This window comes from Phyllostomus discolor, chromosome 1, assembly GCF_004126475.2.
Source record: "Phyllostomus discolor isolate MPI-MPIP mPhyDis1 chromosome 1, mPhyDis1.pri.v3, whole genome shotgun sequence".
Lineage (NCBI taxonomy): Eukaryota > Metazoa > Chordata > Mammalia > Chiroptera > Phyllostomidae > Phyllostomus > Phyllostomus discolor.
The window spans coordinates 148,149,636-148,171,462 of NC_040903.2; the positions used below are offsets into that span (position 1 = coordinate 148,149,636).

The 21,827-nt window shown below is 43.2% G+C and overlaps 1 protein-coding gene across 1 annotated transcript in view; it reads right to left on the reverse strand.

Moving 5' to 3' along the window:
- RYR3 (ryanodine receptor 3) overlaps positions 1–21,827 on the reverse strand; it is a 502,054-nt gene that overhangs the window by 202,378 nt on the left and 277,849 nt on the right. Inside the window, 3 exon segments of the mRNA XM_036031373.1 lie at positions 7,474–7,666; positions 17,720–17,961; positions 19,755–19,888. Coding sequence (XP_035887266.1) covers positions 7,474–7,666; positions 17,720–17,961; positions 19,755–19,888 — 569 coding nt within the window.

Below are 21,827 nucleotides of genomic sequence, written 5' to 3' on the forward strand. Positions count from 1 at the left end.
TTTAAAATTAATTATAGAAACATGAAGCCTCCCACTTTCCCATTTTAAAGCACTAAACAACAATGATATAGAATCAGAACCACAATTATCCCCTGCAAATGTTTCTACATTAAACGTTATGCAATAGGGCATGATCTACATATACTAAGAATATGAACAATGACATTAAACAAAATTGAATCATTAGGCTGCAATGTTACTAATTTAGTGAGCCTTCAGGAAATAATGACTAAGCCTTGAAACCATTTGTGGAGAACTTCCCAATTCAAATGGAACCTAACAGATTGTGCTACTGACACATTGAAACTGTGGGTTACAATTGGAGCTTTCTGAGCAACGAATGAGTGTGGGACTTTTTTTTTTTCTTGAATTTCTTTCCTTTAAGAAGCTGAACTGGGAGCTTATACAGCAAGTGTATTCTTTGTCCCTCACTCATGTATGGATTCCAAGAACAAGTAATGTCCTCCTATGAGGATTTCCAGATGCACTTAATTATTCATGAGCTCTCTTGCCCATTCTGTTTGGTTTTAAAATTTCTCTTACATTTTAAAATCTGCTTTTTTCCTCTTCTGGACAGATAACAAATCAAGAAAGGTGGAGTGCCATGTAACACTTAGAGAGAGCAATGCTTTCTGTTTGTGTGTTCAGTCATTCAAAGAGAGTGGTAAGATAAATGCTAAATTTATCTCCTCCAATGGCCACAACAACTGTAACATGAAAAATTGGCCCAGCCAGTAGTGAGTGTGCTCCAACTGTGGAAACAGTCTTCGAACAGCCATTATGCTGTGCTTTAGTGGGTGGGAGAGCCATCCTGGGTCGCTTTCAAAGTCCTGTCACAGGAGCTCTGCGCCCCAGCCAGTGAGACTGGACAGGAGCAGATACTGGGCACACCCACCGTCTGTAGCTCCTGCCTTTGCTGCCCATGAGGAACTGCCCAGGGACCGTGGTACGGGCCCCAGCAAACCTCCACCACTCTTGGCGGTCCCCCTCCTCACTCTCAGAGAGATCCAGACTGACCAGGTCAAAGGAAAGAACTAGAGATAGCATATAGGTGTGCAGAAAACAAAGGACAGAAAGGAAATAGCTGAAATCCACATTATTTGAAGATGTTAAAATAGGCTCCCCTCTGTCTCAGAGTTTTAGCAAAGGTCCCAAAGGCAGATAATTCAGTGAATGCCAATTTTTTTCACACCCTGAAGTGAGGAGCAGGATCAACTGCAGTGGAACTTCCAAAATATCGTGAAACCAGTTCCATTAGCTATAGCCCGTGGTGAACCTCCACAGGGATGAGAAAGGTAAAGAACTTGTCACGGAGACAGGGGGGTGGTTCTCTCCCATCTGAAGTGCAAGGATGAGGGCTTCAAGGACTCTTCAGAAGCTTCATGATTCACCCTTGAGGTTTAGTGAGGGACACATTTACATGGTCATGGGCAGAGAGAGAAAGAGGCAGGGGGAGAGACAGAGAGAGAGAGAGAGAGAGAGGGAGAGGGAGAGAGATAGAGATTGAGACCCTCATGGGAAAGAGGGAGAGGGATGAGGCCAAGGACTATGCTTCTGGAAGGCCAGATAGAAAATCCACTGACGAGCCAGCTGTCAGTCATCTCCAGGAAGGCACATGACTGAGTACAGATCAGCAACCCAGGAGCTGGGGGAGCCGGAAGGCCTTCAGAAATGCACGGGGAGGTTTGGGGTCAGCCAGAGGCAGCAGCCAGTACAAGGGGTGAAGCCTGTGCCAAAGAAGCTGCTGTCAGAAGCTACTCACCCGTGGCTCTTCCAGAAAACTACAGAAGGGCCCCACAAGAGACAGAGGCGGCCATCACACAACTGCCACACAGAGGTCTGATGCCACGTGACAGCTGCATCCATCCCACAGGACAAGCCCTTTTTTCCCAGTCACGGTCCCCTGGGCTCAGGGCAGGAGGGTCTGAGACAGGAGCTGGCCAACGGGGGAGGAGCCTGCTCTCAAACTGCCAGCCAAGTGGGGGCAGGCTCAAACATCAACGGGGTGGAAATCTGGAGTTTTTATGTTCAAGCACATGAGACTTTTGAATTACTGACAAGATTGTTCCTGTTCTTAAAAAGAGTGACATGGCTACAGAACTCCAGAAGTCCACATTATGGGTTTGAAGGGGTCGAAGGAGAAAGGACAAAGTTACATGTACCTGGTCTACACCTCCCAATAAATCTGTTATCAGGCACTTAATATTTACCTTTGAAATCCTTTGCCTCATTTATAAATGAAAAATTTCCAAATAGAATGTTAGTCTCTCTTCTCTAGGTGTATGTATTCGTTTCTGCTCCTTGGGTTCCACGGAACCTCCCAGCATCACAAAAAAGGTCAAAGTTTTTTCAAAAAAGACAATTTAAAAACAGAGTTCTTAATTAAAATTAGTTCCTTTTTATCCTTGGATTTTTCTCTACATTAATGGATTTTAAAAATCAATTTCATTAATCAATTCAATCGCTTCCACTAGAGCGCCTGTATCATCTTCTGGGGTCCTTCCTATAACTCAGACATTCCATCAGCTCTTGAAGGTTTTCTTTCTTCCTAAAGTGATCACAGCGAGCAGTTGTGTTCTTAGATTCCTCCACCTCAGAATGAGCAATAGCTTCAGTAATGGCCACCTGGGAGTACTGAAGTGCCGGGATGTACAGAGGAATTTTCTATTTACTTGACTCATTTTGAAAACAGAGCAAATTGTATTGAAAAAAATCCTCACTAGCATTTTCATCTTTTGAGATTTATGCTTTTTTGCTTGTCAGTTTGCAGAAGAGATGAGAATACCTCTGGCAATTTTCCAGATTTGAAAGACTGACCCACGAATATAAAATACATGCAGCAAACAACCAAAGCTTTACTGTGCTCAGAAAGGACTTGGTTTCCTTATCCACAGCTTACTAGCAACCACGTGAAGTCACTTTAGTTTTAGTTACTAAACGTTTCATTACTGTTGTGTGCTACTGAGTCCCCCCCAGAGAGCTGGGATGGTGTCCCAAAGAACAAAAGGATACAGCCCGTGGTTAAGCAGAGAAAGAAACAGCAAGCTTTTGCTGACGTGAATTCAACTCATAAGTCATGGCTCATAATTGCATCTTTAGTCCATATCACTCAGACAGGAGAACAATATGAGTTATGTATGTTACCACACTCATATTTCTTTCTGGCCAGTATTTGATGAAAGCCTGGGGCAAGCCAGCCAGTGCTCATCATATTCTTCACAGAAATAGAAATATATTTATCTCAGCAATAATTTCCACAGCATTGACCACAGCAAGCTGGAAATAGCTAAGCTGCTGGTTACCTGAATTTTAGCCAAGTCTGGTGGATACCAACAGAAAACAAACAGCAACTGCAAACACCAACCATCTTTGGATATTGTTGTTTCTATAAATTAGCAAGGACTGATAGAAGAGTTACATAAGACGATAAAATGATCTACAGGGAGTTTAACTATAGTTATAACATATATTCTCCCACGGCGACTAATTCATCAATTTTCTGCAAAACAAAAACGTAGCACCTGAATTTCACTATACACTCGGCTCCTCTGTAATGCTCTCTGGGTGGTTCATGCCACAATGCCATTTTGCAGGGTGAGATCACCTTTTAATAAGATTTTCCTGGCATCTTAGTAACTCAACCAATTTGGGTGGGCTCCAAGGTACATATGCTGCATCCCAAAATCCGTCCTCTAATGAATAGTGCTGTTACTCGGAAGCCCTGATCCACTAATCATACTGGCCATAAATCACACTGAGAAGAAAAGTTAGGAGGCATATTCATAATAGCTAGGAGAGTACATATTGATTTGTGCATTTTGTTAGAAATTACTCATGCTGCCTTTGACTTCACGGTGGGTAAATCTAATTGGAAAAGATTTTTGCTTTTCAATGACTGCTGGCAGGGACACCTTAATCAGGTATTACTAATAACCTAATTCATAATTATAAAATAATGCGGGGTCACTGGGACAAGACTACCACCTCAGTAAAGACCATTAAATAGGCAGCAATGGGGCTGTAGAAAAGAAACCTAATTTAGAATCACATGGAAGTGAAGTGAGGAAATTTCTAAATTCTTCTATGATGGGAGAAGAATCTTTCTCGATGGGCATAACCTTGCACCTTGCTAGGAGAGACACTATATATCAGGCAAATATTCTACTATATTGGGTAAAAACAATAATCTATTTCCAATTTTATTATTAAATGCATTTATTTTCAATAAGATACTTTAACTGGAATTAAGATCCTGGTTTCTCTGTGTAGCTCTTTGCACAGCTGAACTAAAGCAGTAGAGAGGGGCGTGATCTGCTGACCGAGAAACAACATGCTAGAAAGATCTACATGTGGATACCTACCCATCACCTATTTCTTCACCTTCTGGCTACAGTGCTTTGCCAGAAGAGTTTTAAAAAATCCCTACTACCTACACCCCTCCTCCAGTCACACATTTAAAAATCCTACCTCATAGCTCTGAGGAAGATTAGATGGATGAGTTAGTGATTGAAAACCATTATGCAACATGCAAGACTGGATGTACTATTATTGTCTGAACACAGAATACTCGGGAAAGTCCATCAGCGAGCAGACTGGAAGAGACCCCCCTGGAGAGGTTCGATGTCTCTCAGATGAGAAGTAAAGCCCAGCGAGTGGGGTATGATGCAAACACAGAAGGGCAGGGTGCTGCCGATGGCTGCCCCAGGCTTTGATTGCCCGGGAAATGCGGTCCGGGAGTGGACTGCTCCTCGTGAACAGCAGTTTCGCCAGGAAAAGGCGCCGAGCCAGTAGTGGGCAACCCAAATGCTGTTACGTTGTTTTAGATTTCTATTCATTCTCTGTACTCTTGGGGAATGGAGTGGGGAAGATATGCAATGGGGCTTGCTCTGGTTCCCCCCATCTGCCAGGGGGTCTGTGTCTAGTCAGTTGCTTTCGTGCTCATAGTGCCTGGGCCTGTCCGTAGTGCTCCTGGTTGTCTGCAGGCTTCCAGTGGATGCCAACGAGGAATGACAGGTTACACCACACTGACAGAGGGAGACTCGGCGTGGGGTTCTCACGGAAATGTCACCCTCACAGCCAACCACAGGTAAAGAACTCTTGACTTCTTAAGAGTATAATCCCTGGGGCTAGCGTACAATTCTCTGGCTGGAGTCTGTGATGAGTGGGTTTACAAACCTAATAAAGTTTTACTACAGTGGTTCTCCATTTCTTACAAGAGTCACCATAATGATAATGTTTAATTTCAATACATTATGCCCCCCTCATGAACATACTTACAAATATGCACATGTGGGGCTATGGGAACATGCATGCATGCTGTGTTGCTGTGTCTGCAAACACGCATCACTGTACACACTATGTAGGCATGTGTATCTGTGTCAAGTTCTACAGGCTGAATATCATTTCCCAAAAAGTAATTCTTTGTTCCTACATAGTTTATTTACTTGAAACAGAACAGAATGTTTATCCTCTATTAGAAAATAGGTGGACATGTCTTGGTTTCGCAGCCCATGTGAGGTGCTGAGGCCATCACAGTGGTGTCGCTGTGGAAATCCCATTGCCTGGGCGCTTGGAACTCAGCTCTGAAGTACTTTGCTGTGGTCCCAGCTCTAAGCACTGCTCTCCTCCTCCCAGGACTCTTTCCAACAGTGTTCATGAAAACCAGAGTGATCCTAACTGCGCTGACTCTAGTTCCCACTTGGTCCACTGTGATCTCCTTAATAGGCAGGGAGCAAGGATGGCTAAGAAAATGTTGGGAAAGAAGAGTAGGATAATGGGATTTTGCTTCACAGAGGATAAAATGTATTGTCAGACGCAGACAATTAATACAGCATCCAAACAAAACAAAGAGAGGAGCAGAGCAATGGACACAGTAGTTAGCAACAGTGCGTAGAAAATTGGCCTGCACAGCACAAGTCCAGTGTAATGTAAAGATATTGGTATGTAGAAATAAAAGGGTAATATGGTTATCTCTGGATGGTATGATGATGGGTTCTTGCTATTTTCTTTGACTGATACTACTTTTGTATAAGGGAGAACCAAAAAATATTGTGTCTAAAAGTAAATTATGAACTGGGAAAAATGTTTGAAACTATAAGATAATTGTTTAACAGCCTTTATGTAGGAAAATAACTGCCAAAAAATTAATACCAGAAAGGTATAAAACACAAAATTAACAAAGCCATTGGGCTAAAATAATACACAAAAACAGTAAGCATGAAAAAGCTCAACCACATCAATAGTCAAATAGAAAATGAAAACTTTAAGACACAAATTTCTCAAATTAGCAAAGATGAAGATAACCAACAGCAGGAAAAGTTCATGAGGAGCCAATCGGCTGGGTCTCCCCATACATGGCTTTAAACGATACCACAGACCCAAATCCCGCACCTGAAGTTTTTGGAGTTGTGCTTCAGACTTGGGAATTCTTCAGATTTATAAAAGAAAGAAGGTACATGTAATACATATTAAAAAGATCCTCCAGCCAGGTGTGGGGGGCTGTACCCCATAATCATATATGTTAATATTTCTACAGTTAAACGTGTAAATATTCACAATATGTGGAATAAATGAAAGACTAAAAACAGCCCCATTTCTGTTGATGATAGTTTTGCCACAAAATAAGTTCAGGTCAGGTTTTGTGGTGAAATAAATCACAAAAAATTTATGTTTCTTGGAGCCATTCATATTTCAAAATTATTGATAATGAATTCTAAACTATTCAAACAATATTTTAAAAAATCTATTTGGCCACATTATTATAAACTCGGACTTCCAAAAGTTCATATCTTTTGACCAACTTCTACGAGGAACCAAACAGAAATGCAGACAATGTTATGCTCAAGGATGTTCATAATAATTTATAACAGAATGGGAGCAGTGTGAAGTCTAACAACAAAGTAATGGCTGCATCATGGGAGAACCAGATAAAAGGGTGTTACATGGCCCTATCAATCACCTGGGGGGCGGGACACGAGATGACTCGGGAAAGGGCCGAGTCATTACTTATTCCCGAGTGAAAAATAATCAGGACATAAAACTTCACACTTAATGGGATGTCAATTAAAAATATATACTTATACTTGTAGAATAAAAGACTTGAAGAAAATGTACCAGAACATTAATACAGATGATAGTTCAATGAGGGGATCATGAGTATATTGTCTTATTTATAACTGTATCTTTCCACTTTTTATAATGAGCATGTGACACTTTTTATAATTATTAAAGTAGTTTTTTACACAGGATTCCTCTTATTCACCTTGCTGTTTATCTGAGGACATTATATAACCCCTGGCAGGAGGCATGAGTTCAACAAGTATATAAGGAGTGAGTGGCTTTTCATCGCCTTCCCCGCTTAGGGGAGTTTGGCTACGGTGCCAAAGCACTGAAGGCGATTACGCTCCCTGGCTCATAGGAGTGGTGGGAGGTGGGGTAACAGCTACTCTTCATAAGCTCATGGCCATAACTTACTTGACACCTGCTGAAAAGCTCACCACAGGGAAGAAGAGCCCATCTGTGTTGAAATTCTCAAACATCCCCTGCACAGGCTGTCCGTTGATGCGGAAAGAGATGCTGGGCACACCAAGGTCCAGGCAACAGCTCACCACGTCATCGGACTTCAGGAGGTGCTGGTTGATGGAGGCCACAGCTCTGGGAATGCGACCTGGTGAGCGAAGAACAGGAAAAAGGCATGTGAGACTCCAGGAGAGAGGCTCACAGGCTACCGGTGGGCGGTATGAGGGCACAAAGGTCTGGGCATGCTATTGCATTTGACATGCTACTTTGCTTTCTGAAACTGTGTGAGGTGAGCAATGAGAAATGATTTCCTAAGCAGGTGAGTGGGCGGTGTGACACGGCATGAGTCTTAGAGGAAACTCTCAAGCTGCAGAGATGAGAACACACACAAATTCCACCTGCCCAATGTGTGCTCAGATTCTGGCGTGGTGTCTGAGACAATGGGCAGACTGCCTCTGCTGGGTGTGGGGCTTTGAGCAGGGAGGGGTGTGTGTGTGTGTGTGTGTGTGTGTGTGTGTGTGTGTTCTTTAGTGTCCTTGCTCTCTTCTACTGGATTGGCCAAAAAGTTCATTTCTCCCCCCTGTAAGATGACTCTAGTAGGGCTTAGCTGTCTTTAACTTCATTCTAAATAATTTTGTTAGACTGTATTGTGACAAGTGTCATATCAGTGTGCATTAAAAAAACTTATCAAAATTGGTGAATTTTTGTACAGCCATTTTGATATTGAAGGTGGAAGAAAATATGTAACATTTTTGACATATTATGCTTTATTATTTCAAGAAAGGTAAAAACACAACTGAAACACAAAGGAAGATTTGTGCAGTCTATGGAGAAGGTGCTGTGACTGATCAAACATGTCAAAGTGGTTTGTGAAGTTTTGTGCTGTAGATTATTTGTGTTCCACAGTTGGGTAGACCAGTTGAAGTTGATAGTGATCAAATCGAGACATTAATTGAGAGCAATCAACATTATACCATGTGAGAGAGGGCTGACACACTCAAAATATCCAAATCAATGTAGTCATTGGTGAAAATGAAAAATATGTCTTTGATTTTACAGAAAAAATGAAATGAACTTTTTGGCCAACCCAATATTTTTTCTAAACAATGTTCTGGCAAGCTTATCCATGATCACCTGAATCACTAAAGTTTCTGAAGTAGCAAAACCAAAACCAATAACAGTAACATTTGTTGTGGGTTACCACATGTCAGGCACTCTCCTAATCACTCTACAGTGAGTAATTTATTCAGAACTCACAGCCACCTCATGACATTACTACTTTCATTTGACAGATGAGGGAAATTGAGTCCACAAAGGTAAGTGGCTTGCTCAGCGTCACACAGTAAGTGACAGAACCAACACTCCTCCAGCCCAGGGAGTCTGGTTCTAGACACTCCCCTTACTTGCTGCACACTGCTGCCTCTTGAGTGGCATAGAGAAGGTCAGCCAGGCATTTCATCAAAGGCACAGGACTGAGAACGGTACCTGGCAAACAGTTCTTGACAGCAGCATGTGGGTATTGCTGTACCCAGTTTACAGATGTAGAAGCTGAGCCTCAAGTAAAACCGCAGGTTCAGGTTCGTGTAGCAGGTAAAGACTTGGGGTTTGAAGTCATCTCTCTGTGACTTCCAGACCTCTCCCCACCCTCACCCCCAGGCTATCTTATTACAGAGTAACTGGAAGGATAAACACCGTAAGTGTGGGTGTAGGACTCTTCCAAATTGTTAGGAGCCTTGAAAGCCCTCACAGAGGTAAACAGGACCATTTTAGCACTGGATGCAGGAGCCGTCAAAGTCAAGAACAGCAAGGTCATCTAGCCTTCACACTGTGCAGCAGAGGCTTCTTATTTGTTTTAAAGAATTGTACTACCTCAGACAGGCAGAGAAACACTGTCACTTATACCCTGTATTGGTGACTTGTTTTGCTGTTGTTGCATATATTTTTCATAAGATGATTTGTCATTTCCTGGCCTAACCTAGTGAGAAAATCACCTCTCGCTTTTCTGTAACACCACCCCATCCTGAAAGTTCTAAAAGTAAATGATCATAACCACTCCGCCATCTCCCATAGGTTTACAGTTCTGTTGGGAAGACTGCCATGAAGTGCCAGAAGTTATGTATTAAAATGAAGTTTCAGGAAGAAAAATGTATGAAATGTATTTTGTTTTTGATTACAGCAATAATACAAGTTCATTATAAATGTTCATCATATATATATATATAAAAGTATAAGTGAGGAAAAAAAGTAACAATAAAAAATGCTTCTATTCTTTCAAATATATATTTGTCATCCAAACTGAGATATTGTAGGTTTGATAACTTGTTAATGCTACTTATCAGGTTACATTTTATTTATAATAAAACAGTCATTAGAAACTGAGTTTTAATGATTTTATACTATGCCATGGAAAGGCACTTTTTAAAAATCTCCTTATGATGTATATGTGAGTTGTTTATAAATTTTATACATGTGTCTATGCTGTGTAATATTTCTCTTCTCAGCTTAGAAATATTTAAACTTTTATTTAATGTTTTATTGTGAATACTGTTTATTAGTAGTTACTGCTATTCAAGTAATAGATTCTAAACTAAGTAGTGGACTTTAAAATAGTAAAACTACTGTACTCTCATTAATAAGAAAAAATTAGGTGCCCCCTTCTGGTTATTTTAGGTGATTGACAAAGCCATATAGTGTATATCCCAACCTTCCACAAATAGGAATGAGGCCAGATACTGTGCTTGGGACTGGGGACCACAGACAGAAGGTGCAGTTCTGCCCTTAGGTAGCCCATGCTCTAGTGGGAAATAAACACTCAAATGAAGAATTACAATTCAGTGTCAGTACTGGAATAAAGGAGATGAATTCTAGAGGTAGAGGACATTGAGTTGACTTGAAGAATGAAAACTTCACTAGATAAACGAGAAGGAAGAGAGCACCCCAAAATTCCGTAAGAGAGCATTCATACATAAGCAGAATGATTGGCTTACGTAACAGGAGTATACAGCATACAGTACAACCTCACTTAACATGGTTGACAGGTTCTTGGAAACTGAGACTTTCAATGAAATGACATATAAAGAAACTGATTTTACTTAACATGCGTGTCTAAACTGCCCCAGTCTGAGCGAGTATGAGTATGAGTGGCCTCAGATGGAAAGGTGTTCTGTCCAGGCTGGGCACCACCTGTGTCTGGAGCTGCCAGGATAATTAATCTCTGGCTACTTGCAACCCTCAACTGGAATAAACAGGTTGGAAAATAATGATCTTATTTTTATTAATTTTTCTTATATGTGTGTATAGCTCACATTTACTTTAATGTTTAATATTTTAGAAGTGTTTATTTAGAAGTTTGGTAATGTTTTTGTGACCAGAGATATGCTATAGACACCTAACTCTTGTTTATATCAGCTAGCCTATCATGAACTTGATCTCATTTATCTAGTGAACCTCTTATTCGTCAAGCCAACTTCATATCCCCCACCTCCAGAAGTCATCTCCTTTATGCCAATCTTTGGGATTTGGAAGGAAACTGGAAAACACACACAGAGATGGCCCTGGCTGAGAGTCATTTTTTTCCTTTGTCAACATTATAACAAAACTGGAGGACTTGCTGTGTGGGCAGAGTGGCTCAAGTCTGGTGAGGCTGGGATGTGGGCAATAATGGGGGCCTGATGAGGACATGTGGTGGGGATAAAGCTGGACTAGAACCTAGAACTCAGATTCCCCACTCCACAGCAGCTCAGCAAATTCGGTGCATGTTGGCAAATGAGCCTGGATGGCCTCAGACTCTGTTTCCTTACTGAGAATGAGGAGCAAGTTCCTCATTGTAGGCCCTAGAGTCAACCCCATTTAAACCAGAACAAATCTAAGCCCAACTGGAAGAGTGTGTAGGTTTGACCCCTTTCCTATGTCTCTGTTTGAGAAGAATGAGTACTCTTAGTGCCTTTTATGGAGGTTACCTATTCCAGGTCCCAGAATCTTTCCTTCCTTATCATATTTAAGCCCGCCATGAAAGGAATCTGTGATATTAAAAACTCAGCAAACCTTGTTGTATTGTCTCATTCTTAAGATTCCTTATTTTCTCATTAAAAACCAATGTTTCTGCTTCAGTTGTTTCTTTTTCAATCAGTTTAGCTTCTGGAAAATATTACTGCAGTCATGTAAACAAAGCCCAAGAGATTTCTGTGGATTTGGGAAAAGTAAAAACTAATTGAAACATGAGGTTGGACAGCTACCTTTAAAAGCACCCAGATTGTTACTGGCTGAAAATACAATTTACAAGGAAGATTACTTTTCTGAGATTATATCAACTAGGACAAAACTGTGTTGAACTGTGACTCCAGGGTCCCCTCCTCCACCCTCTCAAAGTGCACTGTCAGCTCCCTGTGCCCCCTGAGCCTCAGTAAGTGAAGATCAAGAGCAGCTTTCACAGGGGATGCTCTTCATCTAAGCTGTGCTTTGATGCCACTGGAGGCTTTATTTAGCCTTCAGTGCACCACAGTTGCCAGTGCCTTTCTGAGGAACAATGGCGGGGAGCCGCTCCCCTGCCTGGCTTACTTTCTCAGTCGAAAACAACCACCTGGATGAGCGATTATATCCTTGTGGAAATGACATTGTCTTTCACCTCCTTTATTCTAAGACACTGGGTGCCAAGGAGAAGTTGCTGTAGGAACACATGCTAATGTCACCTACAGGCAAATTGAAATCACAGTCTAAGCCTGTTTTTAAAGCATATACAATAGAGAATACAGAGTTGGGACCAATATTATCTAGAAACTAAAGAGTTACTGTTGCTAATCACTGGATAGGAAGCAAGTACTTAGAGCAATGTAATGGGAAGTCTGCTTAAAGAAAATGCCCACTTCATGCAATATTCATATTATAAAAAGTCATCTGGTAAAGCATACCTAGTTTTAAAATGTGAGTAGTGTGAAGTTTCTGAAACTAGAAAATGATGGAATTATGAGATTGCTTTTGTACACTCTGTTTCATAAATCTGTTCTCATCTAGAGGAAGCAACTGCTACCCCTGTGAGGGCTTTCAGGGCTCCAGATGATTTGGAAGGGTCTTGCACCTCACACTTAAACAAGGCATTTATCCTCCCAACTGCTCTGTAATGAGGTGGCAAGGGGTGGGGGTGGGGAGTGGTCTTAGAGACACAGAGGGCTGAGTCTGAATTCAAATCTCCAGCCTTTAACTGCTACATGAACCTGAACCTGTGGTTTTACTTGAGGCTCAGGTTCTACATCTGTAAACTGGGTGCAGCGATGCCCACATGCTGCTGTCAAGAACTGTTTGCCAGGTACCATTTTCAGTCCTGTGACTTTGATGAAATGCCTGGCTGACGTGCTCTATGCCACTCAAGAGGCAGTAGTGTGCAGCAGGTATGGGGCATGTCTACAACCAGATTCCTTGGGCTGGAGGAGTGTTGGTTCTGTCACTTACTGTGTGACGCTGAGCAAGCCACTTACCTTTGTGGACTCAATTTCCCTCATCTGTCAAATGAAAGTAGTAATGTCATGAGGTGGCTGTGAGTTCTGAATAAATTACTTGCTGTAGAGTGATTAGAAGAGTGCCTGACATGTGGTAACCTGCAAGAAAAAGTATTATTATTGTGTTTATTACTCCCAAAACTTTAATTACTAGACTAACAGTGGATAAGCTTGCCAGAACATTGTAGGAATATTATGTCGGTTGTAACACTAGGAAGAAATAACAATACAGACAAGAGTAGCATTGAGGGACGAGTGTGGAAAATGATTTCAAAAGTGACTGTATTGAGTTGCTTCAATCATTAAGTCTCTTTACTGAATAAAAAGGCTCAAAAACACTCACTTTCAAATATGTTTAATGTACTTAACGCCTCGTAGAATACAGACAGAAAACGCTGTAGCAAGAAAAAACAAGGTTGTTGCAGACAATGTTTCTAAGTTGCCTCAACTGCTTTTCCAGGTACTAGGAACTCTGGGTAACCCTAGAGAGCACCCACTGAGACAGGTCGGGAGGTCCCCTGGCCTCTGCTGGTCTAAAGAAACCCCTGACTGCTTGGCTCAGGCCCACCTAAAAGTCCCAGAAAGGTCGGAAAGGCTATTCCTAACCTAGGATTTTAAGAGAAAAATCCACTTTACCATCAGCTGCACATCTTCAAGTTAACCCGAGGATATATTACTGTGGGACTTAGTCTATTCTGATGAGTAATGTAGGCAACTGGAAACACCGATGCTCAGCATTTCTATTGCCCCAGGCACCGCAGAGCTTGACATTCTAACATAAACACAAATACACAGGCATTTGGAAAGAGAGAGGATCCAAATATGCAAAAGTGCTGGTGTTCTACAGACCTTGGATCCTGTCCACAGAGCAGGGGGGTTGGAAATGTCTGAGTCACAGGGGGATGTGTTCTGATACACAAACAAGTACTCTGGGATTCATCTCTATTGGGAGATAGGTGAAGACCCTCTTATATGAATTTGGCTGTAGAGACAAATTATCTTGATGACTCAGAAATCACACTAAATCAGGAGGCACAAGTTTACTCCACTCATTCACTTTCTGTTATCACTTATCTCTTAGGAAGGTAAATTCCACTGTGTCTTCCAATTTTGCAAGGGAAAAAGTTGTTAAAAGGAAAGGGCAGGTGTCATTTCCTCCTGTGAAACTGCTCCCTAGCCAGTAGCATACTCTGGGCTGCTCTGAGCCCAATTCACCTCCAAACGCAGATTGGAAAGGCTGCATGAAGGCCCTGCCAGGAGATGGAGAGCGATGCCATGACCGGAGAAAAGCCGTTCCTCCCAAAGGAAAACCACAGTGGCTGAGCTGACTCAGCATGCCATAGAGAGGGCTGAGCAGGGTTGAGAAGACAGATATTTGTGCAGCACATGCTTGAAAGTGAATTCACAGGCCTCTGGGGTGAAATAGACCCATTAAGGCTGCCCTCCCACTACAGAGAGAAAAAGCTCACTGATACACTCCCAGGATGTCACTTTGAAACTTCATTTCCCATTCAGCATGGGACTTGGGTTCTTTACCCACTTAGGATAGGGCTATTCTTATGGTCTCCAATAAAGTATCCAGAACTCTGGACTTGGTCTTTATGAGTAAAATGAACTTGATAGACAATGAGGGAAGGGAAAAATCCTATTTATTGCATATCTAGAGTGTGTCAAGAACTTCATGTCTTTTCTCACATTTAAATTCTGTAAGAGCCATATAGCACATCTTCATTTTATCTGAGGGAATGAGTCTCTGAGAGGTTAAGTATTTGCCCAATGTCAAAAAAAAAGCGCCTGGTCATTGGAAGTGCTGGGATTCAAACCGGGCATAAGTCCAAAGCCATGTCGTTTCTTCTGGACTCTTTCCGATGACAAAGCATTGGAGGCACTGCACTTCTTTCCGACTGCAGCATCTCTACTGTGCATTAATAAATGCATTGAAGACCAGTCCAAGGCCACGGCTTAATTTATGCATACATATGAGTTTAAAGTTAATGAGCCTGGGTATTTGTATCTCAAGGAAAAGGAGAAAAATTGTCACAACCAGTTTCCAATATTTCTCCCTAGCCACCCTCCATTCCTTCCTATAGCAGACAAGTTGGAGTGTAATTTCCATTTTGTTTCTTCATCAGACAATTATCCTTTCATCTGACAGTCTGAAACTCAGTGCTGTCCTTGTGGGAGTCAATAACAGAAATCTTACTTTGTTGGGGGGCGCACATGCCAACGTATTTACCCACAGTGCATTCTGTGAGATACATGCTCCTTGTGCTGATTGGAGGATTCAGAGTAATGCCCAGGCCCAAGGCAGCTTTGTATTTCAGTGAGTGTGACAATTATAAAGCTTATGGGCACTGGTTTTCCCACTTCTCCTCAGGTGCTGGAGACTAAGGGGTGAAGTCCCCTAAATGTACCTCTATTACTCAGTGTGAGTAGTGATCAGACAGCCATGGTCGGCTTCTGAAAAGTGGAGTCCCAAACCTCCTCCCCGTCTCCAGTCATAACAGGCACTGCTAGTAATAACCGGGTGGGCACATTTGCCTTCCTGGTCTTCAGAGGAAGCAGGACAAGAGGGATGGGGGGCACTGTCCACTCCTGGAATGACACACATGTAGGCTGATGTTTGGGTCCTCAATGCACAGCCAGCAGCCCTCTCTGGACACATAGGGAATGGGTTCCCTGCCTCCCGACTGACTGATACACTCATTCTGCCAACTTTACAAAGGGATATACTAGTGTCCCATGCAGGCCTGCAAAGTCTAGAAAAGTCCAAACAATTTTTCTCTTTGAGAATGGTTATTTTCCCTCTGAAATGAGGATCCAGTTTTCTTCATCCAAGGGTGTAAGTGCATTTCCTGTTTCCTTAACCGATCCCCATGCAGAGGTCTCTTCAGCTATAGACTGGGATCCAGGAAATACCCTTGAACTGTGGTCATGAGATGGTGGCAGATGAGCAGCCACCCACAAGTAGTGGGATAATAATTTTCTCAAGTCCACCCTGTTCAGTCCTTTACAGATTCAATTCTACCAAACTCAGGAGCTGTCGATGTGCATGGGCACAGTGACTCTTCTCAAATCGCTTCCCCAGAGACAACTCTCTGAGTACCTTATGACCCCTGATGATAACCTAAGCTAAATGCTACTACTGTATAGCCACTTGGTGGCTCTGTGCAGGGGCTTGGAGAACCAAGAAGGGAAGCTTCACCCTGACCCTCATGAAGATGGAACTAGGGAAGATTAAGTTGGGAGGCTAAGACAAGACTTTCACTCACTCTAACTCATCATCCTGCTATTTTGCATCCACTTTTGTCTGTACCACACTGTCCTTCAGACACATAAAACATGGACAAAGTAAAGCCTTCTTCTTTCTTTCCACAAATAACCCAAGACAAATACATATATACATAAGTTTACACCATTCCTAAAAGTTTAAAAATGTTTAAAATGAATTTAAAACAGCACACACAGGCATAAACCATAAAGACTAACTGAAAATAAAGACCAATGGCAAGAAGCATTTCATCAGGACCTGAGCTAATGGTTCCAGCCAGACAGCCAAGGGAAGAAGGAAGTGTGATGGGTTCCCAGGTATGAAAGAACACAGGTGGGTTTGCGTTTAGAGACAAACTTTTCCCTCCTACTGGATTTAGGGTAGAATGTGTGTCATGGTTCCTTATGTAAGAGGCACGTAGCACAATGCTTATGTAAGGGGTTTCTATGACGGATGCAGCTGCAGTTTTGCAAAAGATGCAGATAGGACACACTGTGGACAACAGACAGCAGAGGTGGAACTCCTGTTCTGGGATGAAGGCATGAGCATTCTTGCATTTCATCCCATCAGAAGCTGACCCATTCCTGCACAGGCACAGGCTGTGGACATACTTGGGGAAAACAAAGTTCATCTTTAAAAAAGGAAGCTTTGGTCCTGGCCAGGGAGCTCAGTTGGTTGAAGTGTTGTCCTGATACAATGCAGTTGTGGGTTTAATCTCTGGCTAGGGCATGTACAGGAATCAACCGATGAATGCATAAATAAGTGGAAGAACAAATTGATCTTTCTTTTTCTCTCTCTCTACCTTCCTCCCTCCCCCTGCCTCTAGAAAAAAATCAATAAATAAAAAAGGAAGCTTTGGATTCTTTTTAACATATTAGCATCTACTATGTGTCAGGTACAGAGCCAGACATTTTATAAAGTGCATCATGAAGCAACACGCTGCACTGATGAGATGATGGGCTTACAGTCAGGTGTAGGTCCTTCCCCATGTGACTGTGAATAAATTACTTAAATAGTTCGCCGCCTCAGTTCCCACATCTCTAGCATGGGGTCAATATTAACTTCCTGAAGGTGTCATTATAAGGAAAAGTGAGAGAAAAAATGTACAGAAGGTATGCAGCTCAATGAGTCTTTTTCTCCTTCCCTGTTTGCCCATACAACCATGAGATCGTCTGTGAGTAGGACCATATAGATACAGACACTGACTTGGGAAAAGTGAAGCAATCTGTGTAGATATGCAGCTGGAAGCTCCAGAGTCATGGTTTAAAAGCAGGATAGTCTCATTTAAAATCTGATGCTCTTCCCACCTAATCTTCTAATTAGTTGATACTCAAGTCTATACCATTTATACAGGAAGTGACTGTTTCAGCTCAAACAATTCAAGCCTGAATCACTCCCAGTAAGAGATAAGGGGCCAAACCTTTGGCAAGGTACTCACCTGACCAAAGGTGAAGTCCATCAAAGCCATAGGAATACAGGTCATCCCCAACACCGTTGCCTCCCCATCCTTCTCCGCCTCCGGGGTATGGAGCATAGCCTGAGGAAGAGGCCCAGCCCACCCGCAGGTGTGTGGGCTCTGCTGTTAGGAAGGGGTCCACCTGGTCGATAATGAGCTCGAAGTACCACTTTTTGTACTGTGCTGAGCCCTCAGCGACTCCCAGGAAGATGTTTGGTCGAATACTGAAATTAAACATGGGACAGGGGGCATTTACTGACTTAAAAACTGAGGAGAGCAAACCGAACCAGACCAGAGGAGGCACTGGCCCAAGTAAACCAAGGGCAAGAGCAGTTCTATGGTTTTCATGTTGTTCTAAAGCACAAAAAACTTGGAGCCTCCAACACTTGATCAAGTTCTTAGGAAGGTGTCAGGACGACATTAATTCCATTACAAAATACAGAGCACCTTGCTCCCTTTAAATGTTCCATTCAAGGTAACCAACGTTTACTGAGGGTCAGCTATGGGTAAAGATGCCGAAGATGTCATGTAGAGCTGCACAGTTACAAACCCTCATTTCCTACTGTAAGTAAAGGAAATGACTTGTTCCATCTTTCAGTAAATTGGTTTAATCATCCCTATTTTCATAACAGCAGTGTTGTCACCCAAGCATTATTAATAACAATGGCCTTTTGAAAGCATTAAGAGGTCACATTAGAAAAGATCCGGGCAGAGAAGACAAATACTGCATAGTATCAGTTACGTGGGGACTAAAAACAAGTTGAACTCAAAGAGACGGAGAGTAGAAAAGTGGTTGCCAGGGGGCTGGGCTGTGGGAAGTGGGGAGCAGGGGGAATAGGAAGAGGAGGTAAAAGGAGACAAACTTTAGTTATAAGATGACTAAGGTCTGGGGGTCTAATGTATTAACATGGTGACTATAGCTTATGACATTGTATTGCATAATTGAAATTTGCTAAGAGAGTAGAACTTAAATGTTCTCACCAAAAAAGAAAAAAAGGTAATAGATGTGCTAACACTTTGGGGAGAAGCCTTTCACAGTGTGTACATATATTGTATATATGTCGAATTGTCACTTTGTATGCTTTAAACATCTTACCATGTTGTGGTCAATTATACTTCAATAAATCTGAAAAAAAATTCAGCCTAGATGACAGGAAAGGGTTGGAGGAAGAAGTCATTCTTAGGCAACCTTGTTAAGGGTCGGAGGTTTTAATGTATCCAGCAAAATGGCTAAGAGCTTGCGACAAAACACCTGGAGTTTTTCTGAGGTGTCCGCTGATCTGGGTGGGGTCATGTTCCATTTTGTGTGGGAGGGGAAACCAGCCTGGTACCAAGAAGAAGAAACGTTTGTGTGGATGGCTCAGGTCCGCTGGCTGCTCCATGCTTCAGAGGGGAGGTTCTCCTCTCACCATTGTATACAGATTAGGAAACGGGCCTTGATGGAAAGTTACTGAAGAACCTTAGGCCTGCCTAGTCCAGGCCCAGTGAGTTCACACGACTGTCATGTGGCCACACGTATGGACCAGCCGCCTAGGTTCTGCCTGGGTCTGTACTTTCCACCCTGACCTTCACAGATAGTCCTGGGGAAATGACCATGAGCCAGAGCATACAATAAATCATGGTATCAACATGGGACATCTAATCTATAAGAGATTTTTAGAAAAAAAGTTGGTGTATCAAACTAAAAATAAAGCCATGAAGAAGGCATAAGATAGATGTGTACTGATGTTTTAAGTAAAACATGACAGACCACTTCTGGCTGAACTCTTCAGGCTTTGGGTGGTATATATACACTGGCCCTGGGCTCTTCAGGTGAAAGGGCTGAACAACTGCCAAAGTGGATGTAGTACCAGGCCCTGAACCAGGCCATGAAAAGGTACACATTTGCCTACTCTCATCTTATGCACCAGAATCATCACAGAAATGATGGGTGGGTGGCTTTGGAGTTCAGATCAGCCCTCTTCCTTCCCTGTTTGGAGACCAGACACCCCTTTTGGAGTAATGATGGTGGCCTTACCTCGTCACGTCGTTAATCAGCCGTGTCTGCAGCAGCAGGTTTCTCCGGGGCAGCAGGTTGTCGCAGATGAGGTTCTGGTTGGTTCTCACTGCGACCCCGTTGCAGAGACAGAGGGAGCACAGCACATCCAGAACCTGCAGTGAGACACACCCACCACGCCTTAGGACCTGACAGCCGGGACACAGGAAGGAAGCAGGCTTGCTGCGGGGTGGGGGCTGGGTGACAGGTGGGACAATGACCTGTTCAGAGTCAAGGAAGCCTCACCCCTACCACCAGGCATAAGTCAGTAATGCCCCAGAGCCTTCTGCCTCTTGGGAAATGAGGCCGGGCTTCCTTCCAGCCTCTACCCTGGTCTTGTGCACTTTCCTCCAAGGTGCACATTTGCGGCTACTGTTCTGTTAATGTGGGTAAGAGTCTGGGCTCTGAAGGCAGACTGCCTAGCTTATATCCCAGCCAGGGCCAGGACTAGGGTGAGGTGAGGCGTCCAGGGCACAAAATCCAGGCACCACTCGCTGGATATGAGTAGGGGCATGGGCTGGAAAGCCCTTCATTGGCCAGAGAGAGAAAGAAGCCCATGCTCCCCTCTGCACCACGGTCAGTAGGCACTCAGATTCCCATTTGCTAAGGTCCCTTACACAGAGCAGGCTTGGGAACTCAGGTGGCTCAGGTGGAGGTGGTAATACTACAGGTTCTGGTTCTTGGGTCTCACTGTGATATTAAATCTCATTAAGATGCCCTATATTCCTAGAAATCCATATTCAAAAACATTTCCCCTGCTCTCCTTCTCCCCTCTAGAGTGATGCCAAACTTGCAAGAGCACAGGTGGTCCTGGCATCTATGAGACCAGCCGCCAGCTTCTGTTCCTTTTGTTTGCTGGCTGCCCTGGAAGTGGGCACAGCCCCTGGCCTCCTCCACCATGTGCTGCTCATGCCCACCCTGACTCCTTTTTCATCATCCTCTTTCATTCCAAACTCTGTGTTCCTGCCCTGGCAGAGCACACTGTGCTGGGCCAGGCACTGTTCCTTCCTCTCTCCTACAGCCAGTGATGAGGAACAGCCAGGAGTGTGGCAGCTGTACTGACAGGGAGGCGGGTGGCCGCATTTCAGTCTTTCAAAGTGGCCACTGAAGACTCAATGCTTCATGGGGTTGGATGGCTTCGGGTCGCTGGTGGCATTTGTGTCCATAATTCTCACAAACCAATTTTCTATGTGATTCCTCAAATGTCAACTTTGTTCCAGATAAACACAAAGCACATTTATGGCACAAGCAGAAAAGGACCCCAAAGGTGGTTTTGTGGACTTTCCCAATCACCACTCCATGAAACGTATGTGCGGTGGAACTGGAAACCCAGAGCTCCATCCAGAGTTCCAGAGGGTAAGTTCTCATTCTGAGAGCCATAGATGGCCATGAAATTAAATACGTATCATCTGGCCTATCACACATTTTCATCTGTTTTGCCTCTCACAGCATAGGGAAAGCAGAGCTTAATCTGGTACAACAGGCCAGCAAAGAGAAAAAGGGCTGTGTGAAATGTACACAGCCTAACAGTGTCTCATCCACAAAGAGCGGTGCCATAAAGAAGTGTGACACCACACAGGCTGTTTCAGAAGGTGTATCTTTGGAGACAATGGGCAGTGGGGAAACACTTCCTTTTCCAGAAAAGTTTAAATGGGTTCTCTTGAACAGGATGGGGGGACACACAGTCACTGTGCCTATAGGTCATCTGTACTTTCTAATGAAGAAATATCTCAGTGATCTCTGGGATGTGTGGCTTGTTGTGGCAGTTACTGCTGAGTGACTCACCAGGCTCTGTTTTCCTTTTCATCCTGGGCACACAAGAAGATACATTCCCCAGCCTTTGTTGCAGTTATGTGAGGTCATGTGACTGAGTTCTGGACAATGAAAAGTAGATACCTCACTTACAGTGATGTCCTGGCCCTAAAAACCCGCACAGTCCTTTGTGCACTGTCTCCCTTTCTAGCTGGTTGTAGCTATCCAAGGAAGGATTATAAAACCCAAGGGCCTCCTTTTTCCAAGTGTGATCCACCTGGGAGCTTGCCAGAAATACAAATG